Source organism: Pseudogymnoascus verrucosus, assembly GCF_001662655.1.
Source record: "Pseudogymnoascus verrucosus strain UAMH 10579 unplaced genomic scaffold scaffold_107, whole genome shotgun sequence".
NCBI classification, from domain to species: domain Eukaryota; kingdom Fungi; phylum Ascomycota; class Leotiomycetes; order Thelebolales; family Thelebolaceae; genus Pseudogymnoascus; species Pseudogymnoascus verrucosus.
In genome coordinates this window covers 1-6,952 of record NW_017263758.1, presented here as the reverse complement: position 1 = coordinate 6,952, position 6,952 = coordinate 1, and the positions used below count along the sequence as shown (strand labels likewise).

The window sequence follows — 6,952 nt, the reverse complement described above, 5'->3', positions numbered from 1 at the left end:
TCTAACACCAAGACCGTCATTGGCGTCGTCCCCCTTCCAACGTCTCCTACTTTCTCTTTAACACCAAGACCGTCGTTGCCGTCGTCTCCCCTGAATAATTTGATATGCGGCGTCGCTAGCTCTCACGAAGCTTGTCTAGCAGCGATGTGTCAGACTCCGAGGATAACGATGATAGCACCGACTCCGATACTATTCCGACAAATATTGATACTAATGTAGAGGATAAGGGCTTGGGGCGGCGACTTTGATACTACAGATGTTGAGAACCGGCCGGAATTCTGCGCTCTCCGTCTGTTCACAGTTCATTAATGGTGAATAAGCATAACTACTGGATAAGCTGGTTTTGCAAGCAACGGTAATGTCGTATGTGCAATTTGATGCTTACTAGCTAGGCCCCTCCCTAATGTATGCCACGGCCGCCGAAAATTGATTCCCTACATACCAGACTATTCTAATACTAATATAGCCTTCTAAAGGCAGACTACTGCAGCCACTAAGTGCCAGCAACAGTTCAACTATATTAAAATCTATCCTACAATTCTTATAATTATAAGACACATCATCAAAGCATCAGCTGTTGAAATACTCTATTAATTAATAGGTGAAATACAGAAGCGACAAACCTAAAATGCATCTAGAAGGAAAAGCTCATGGATTAACAAGACATATGAGTATAGGAAGCTATATAGCGCAGATGTGGCTTTAATTATCTACTAGGATGGGTGATATAGATCTGTTAGCAGGCCCTGATTTCCACCGTTAATGGAAGAAATTGTGAGTCTGTCTAAGATGTTAATAGGATTGTGTTAATTATGAGTTAGACAGTGGAATATCCGGTGGGGCATCTAAAGGCCGACTTAAAAAAAAGAGCGGAACTGAAGGGGAATACAGTCGCTTGCAAACCGGCTTCCCCTTAGTATACAGCTCCAAAAACATCCACCTAACTCTTGACTAGGGCCATCAGGCAAATCTAGCCAAATATGATTAGACGCAGAGTATGTACTCAATCAACCACGCCCACCCCTAAATGTGTCTTGCAACCGCTCCAAAGTCATGCGAGAACTGCACCATGAAGCGAAATCTGTTTCACGCCAAAAAAAACTCAGGTGATTTTAATTTAACCTGCATTTCCGCAAGAATTAGTACTATTATATCCAGTTGTAAATTTGACCTTAATCTATTACACGTAATAAAGCAGCTAAGGATGGGCTGATCGCCCAACATCGGCGCAAGGGTGCAGATTTCGCAGACAAGTAAAGTTAAAATTAGATCATGAAGATGGCATTCGCTTTTTCAGTAAGCTAATGGTGATACAGAGTCTTACAAGGCTTATCCTTTCACTTATATTTGGGACATATCGCAACTCCGCTCTTCGTTCCAGTTCGACAGTGGGGGGGTTTGTTTTATATGCTGCGCCTCAGTGCAGCAAAGTATATAGGCATAGCCTTCGCCATACGTCCTCTCATCCAGCTTAGTAGAATAAAATAAAAGCGATTATGTTCATCAAAGTAAAATTTAAATTTATTGTAATAAATAAACTTCATTAAGAGTAAGAGCTGTTTAAGATAGCTAATGAGAACCCGATAGTAACAACCTTCCCAGATTTGCAGCCGATAGCGAGTCTTGACTCCCTCAGTAATGAAGCACCGGAATGTATAGGCCGGTAGTCAGGTGGTAACCAGAGTAAGTTTTGTGCGTTCCACGTAATCCAAGACCCGCTAATAGCTAATCCTTTGCGATTGCTTTTCCTGCCGCCCTCTTGGGAAGATTCGGACACAGAAACGAGTTTTGGTTTACCTAATTTGATACGGCCGATGTTGGTAATAAGGCTAGAGTCTGCAATATCAAATAATAAACTAGAGATGTATCCGCTAACTGCGATAGTTTGCTGCAGCATGCCGGTGGTTGCGTCCCAGATTCTTATGGTCTTGTCAGATGATGCCGATGCCAGCAGCTTTGAGTCGTGGGAGAAGACTACTGAGAAGACATAATCAATATGGCCGTCAAGCATCTCCTGCAGCGTGCCTGTGGCCGTGTTCCAGATCTTAACAATGTTGTTGCTCCAAAGCTTAACAGCCTCGTTGTCCGGCGCATCGCCCGAGGCTAGCGCTAGTAGATTTGAGTCGTGTGAAAAGGCCACTGAGTTAACCCAACCGCTATGGCCTTTGAGAGTCTGCTGCAGCGTGCCTGTGATCCAGTCCCAGATCCTAACAGTGTCGTCGGATGCTGACGCTAGCAGCTTCGAGTCATGCGAGAAGGCCACTGAGTTAACCCAACCGCTATGGCCCCTGAGTGTCTGGTGCAGTGTGCCAATAGTCGCATCCCAGATCCTGATAGTCTTGTCGCCTGACACTGATGCTAGCAGTTCCGAGTCGTTTGAGAAGATCAGTAAGTGAACCACGCAGCTATGGCCCTCGAGCTGCAGCGTGCTAGTAGCTATGTCCCAGATTCTAATGGTCTGGTCGCATGATGCTGACGCTAATAGCTTCGAGTTGTGCGAGAAGACTACTGAGGTGACGACATGGCTATGGCCCTTAAGCGTCTTCTGTAATGTGCCTATAGCTACATCCCAGATTATAACAGTGTTGTCGCATGATGCTGATGCTAGCAGCTTCGAGTCGTGCGAGAAGGCTACTGAGCGGACTGAGTTGCTATGGCCCTTAAGTGTCTGCTGCAACGTGCCAATAGCTGCGTCCCAGATCCTAACAGTCTTGTCACCTGACGCCGATGCTAGCAGCTTCGAGTCGTGCGTGAAGGCCACTGAGTTGACCGAGGCGCTATGGCCCTTGAGCGCCTGGTGCAGCGTTCCAGTGGCTGCGTCCCAGATCCTAATAGTATTGTCACCTGACGCTGATGCTAGCAGCTTCGAGTCGTGCGAGAAGACCACTGAGGTAACCACGCTGCTATGGCCCTCGAGTGTCTGGTGTAGCATGCTAGTAGCTGCATCCCATATTCTAACAATCTTGTCAAATGACGCTGATGCTAGCAGCCTTGAGTTGTGCGAGAAGACCACTGTAGTAACTCCGCTACTATGGCCCTTTAGTGTCTGCTGTAGCGTGCCAGTAGCTGTGTCCCAGATTCTAACAGTCTTGTCGTACGACGCTGATGCTAGCAGCTTCGAGTTGTGCGAGAAGGCCACTGAGCGGACTGAGTTGCTATGGCCCTCGAGCGTCTGCTGCAGTGTGCCAGTGGTCGCATTCCAGATCTTGACAGTGTTGTCGCTTAAGAGCCTAGACTCTAACGCCGACGTCTGGCCCGACGCTGACGCTAGTAGCTTCGAGTCGTGCGAAAAGGCCACTGAGTTGACATTGCTGCCATGGCCTTCGTGCGTCTGAAGCGTGGCATTCCAACCTGGTTCTACTACTGGCTGCTGTGATATCCAATTTGGTATATAACCTTGGAACATATTTCGAATAACACTGTCCTTTGGGGAGAAGATAAGTGCAGCAGAATAGAGCTGGAGGGGTGACAGCTCAGCTATTGAGAGGTGACTAAGAATAAACCGCCTTGCGTCATAAAGAAGTGCAGACAGTTCAATGCTTTCTGTTGGCTAAATGATATTTATTTAGTAAAACGTCGTACTTGATATTAGTAAGTAACATACCCTTAATATAGCTATTAGGTCATTAATCATGCCAATGGCTTCTGGTAACCTCTGAATAAAGCTCAATGCTTCAAGCCAATGGAGGAAGTGGCGTTGGAGAAATTTGTAGACTTGGTCGTCGTCGGATATGATGTTTCTACCTTCCTTTAGGTGGTACACCCAATACTGACAAGCATATTGGATATCTAGTGGAATTTTTGCATTTATCGTTTGCCTATCAACATCTGCCTGTAGCCTCTCTGGCACTTGAAGATTGCAAATATCATTTTTTAGTCCCTTCGATAAAGTTTGAAGGCATTGTGTCGCCAATCTCTGGTGGCACTTCTGTTCATTAATCCAGAATGGATGCTCCTCGCGCTTCTCACTGTCGAGGAGGAAGTCACGGAATGAAAGGTGGAGTAGTCGTACTGGTATATCTGGATTAGAAGGGATACTCAAAACTGAGTGGAGGAGGTCTAAAATGTGATTGACTCTTGCATTGGAGATATCAAGTAGTCGAGCAAGAGAAACAGTAGATAGAGGGCTGGCGAGAATCACGATCGAGCCAACGACTTCCTCAAAATTTTTAACTAGTTCGTCTTTTTGTGAGTTAGTAAGCCCAACAAGCAACTGGTCAAGGACTGGGAGATACGTTGCGTCAAGCGCAGATTCCTGGCTTTTAGTCTTATATTTCAAAACTTTCGTAAGTTGTTCCCCAGGCTCGCCGCATCTACGATCCTTAACAAACAAGCAGATTGTTGCAGCAAAAATGAACAATGGGATAGCCATTTGGACTAGACTTTGGACATTTGCTTGTCCTGGCCAATCTGTAGGCAGTTGGCGGTCTAGAATAACTGATTTGTTGTACTCATCCCGAATTCTTGCTAGCTCATATTCAAGGAAGGCAGAGATGTCATGCTCGATAATAGGGTTGGGGACCTCATGCAGAACCAAACACTTATATCTGCCACTTATGTCCTCAAAGCCGAGGCGAATTGGTAGCTCTGGCCTGCTTGTCAAAAAGAACTTAAGGCGTACCGATGTTATCTGCTGCACTTGTTGGAGGAGATGAATTATAACGCAAAGGTCCTCTTCTCGGTTGCACTCGTCAAGGGCATCAACAACTATCACTATGCTTAACGATTTCTGAGGATCAAGACGTATCTTGCTAAAGGGTTGTATGACTAGCGTCTCAAACTGTTGCTTTAGAGCCTTGTTAGAGATAGCTGGGTCAGCTTCAATTGCATGTCGGATATGTGGAGCTAACGAAGGTAGTTTCTGGACAAGCTGTGCAGCAATTGTCGAAAAGAACAATCCTGCATGATTACGGCTGCCTTCACCTCTCTTAAAGAAGAAGCTAGCGCCGAGCTCTCCATCTTTAGCAAAATTCTGGGCCATAGTGCGGGAGATTGTCGACTTGCCAGTGCCAGCCATACCACTCAGCCAGTATATAGATTCACTGCTAGGGTCACTTGCCCACGTATTTATCTGTTGAATAAGTTGAACTCGAGTGCCTTTATAGCATCTAGCATTATGCTCTTCGGCGTGGGAGTCGAACGCGGCGTCGTCGGCAGACTGTAGTCTGTCAAGAACAATTTCTTGATGGATGCTAAGAACTTGTACTCTATAGGCACTAATGTCAACTCCGCTCCGTTTGAATATACATAATATTACGTACATTTGGTCGAATTGGAGACTGAAAGATACGCTATCCTTGCATTTCCCTAGTTTCTTCATAGTGTCCTCCACCTCATGACTCTTAAAGGGCCACGCTAAGGCGTGCCTCCCGAACCGACTCATCAATTCATATTTTCGAGGCTTCAACTTTGTCTCTAGCTGGGCGAGCTGCTTCTTGGACTCCTTCACCCCATCGCGTAAATTTTGGGATGACTGGAGTTTTGCACCATTTGCACCATCACATAGCGACTGAGCTTGCCCGAGGATTTCTTTTAATTGTCTAATCTCCTCCTGAAGGCGTTCAATGTCGTCTCTAGCATTCTTGACCTTGGCGTAGTACTCAGAGCACTGTGAAGCAACCTTTGCAGATAAGTCAATAACTGCGATAATGCTTGCAGTAAGCCCGATCGCCGCCATTACTGTTGCAAGGAGCCTGATAAATGGATCGTGTACTAAATATCTTCAGTCTTCTGGCTGAGCCTCCAGTTGGAGGAGGCTGTGACCTACCTTGAGAACTAGACGCTGGGAGTGTACAGTAGTGCTGCCTGCACTGCTCATACTGCTTTTGCTGAGTGCGCGTTGTACGATGATGATGAGGTTGGGTTCAGCCGTACCTGTATGATTGCCATACGCACTTAGCCTAATTTAGTTGAGAGCGGCTACTTCACCAATCAGTCGCTGTAAGCTTGCTGAGTCAAATATAATTAACTGCCTGGGGATTTGATCCACATCTCGTGGTATTCGGCTGTGCCGGCCACGAGCAACTGTAGACTAGTGTCATGGATTATTCATAACACGTCCTCTTTGCATCTCGGAAGGTGACCTCCTTCCTCCACATGTGGAAGTATTATATAGTGAGGAATGTCATCAATGAGGTCTCTAGTAAGGCTTCATTTGTCAACGATTTTCAGTTCTTGGGAACACATGGCAGCGGATGTAGATCTCGCGTATCTTGAGACAAACAGGCGCGATTAACGATTATAATCTGATCCCGACTACAGTATAATCTGACAGCAATAGAGCCATGTGCGGGATGACAAGATGGCGGGGTCGTTCACGGCACGTGAATTCATTCGCTGATTCTGCCAATGGCTGATCGGCTTTACTAAGCGGTATCGAATGTGTAACTCAGTTACATTTTGCGGCGATGCAGGTAGATACACCGGATCATATATCAGTGAAAATTGAGCAAAAGCCATTAATGAACCTCAGTAGTTGGCAATGAGGGACCTCCAAAGGCGGTCAAATTGATTGGCATGCGGATATCCCGTTATGTGGGCTGCAACTCTCCGGCACCTCCCGGGCGATCGATTTGGCAGGACCCCACTGTGAGCCGAATCAACTGCGACTATGAGACGAATGACATGTCGGCAGCAGGAGACCTAATGGATTTATCAGCCAAGGTGCTGCTTACAATATGATTCATTGCGATGACGCAACATCACAGGACCTGTGAATATTGAGATACAAAATAGTAAATATTCGGGCATCCTCTAACGTAAGTCATGGCCTTACCGACCGTATGGCCTTACCGACATAGTGGGGTTGGCCACCCCATCAAACCCATTAACACCAACCTACTACCACCTTACAATGGTGAAGCGTAAGAGTAGGAGAGCTCAAGAACGCAATTTACAACTGTCTAAAGCAGTTCTAGGAGTACAGACTGGAAAATTTAAATCAGCGTATGCT

At 46.1% G+C, this 6,952-nt stretch overlaps 1 protein-coding gene across 1 annotated transcript; it reads right to left on the bottom strand.

Moving 5' to 3' along the window:
- Positions 1 to 1,363: 1,363 nt before the first annotated feature.
- VE01_10701 (uncharacterized protein) lies at positions 1,364 to 6,713 on the bottom strand. The gene is made up of 4 exons (XM_018280093.2): positions 5,768 to 6,713; positions 5,262 to 5,712; positions 3,605 to 5,207; positions 1,364 to 3,550 (listed from the first exon to the last, which is right to left on the bottom strand). The coding sequence occupies exons 2-4, from the start codon at positions 5,675 to 5,677 to the stop codon at positions 1,544 to 1,546; spliced, it is 4,026 nt and encodes a 1,341-aa protein (XP_018125045.1). The 5' UTR covers positions 5,678 to 5,712; positions 5,768 to 6,713; the 3' UTR covers positions 1,364 to 1,543.
- Between the last annotated feature and the right edge of the window lie 239 nt (positions 6,714 to 6,952).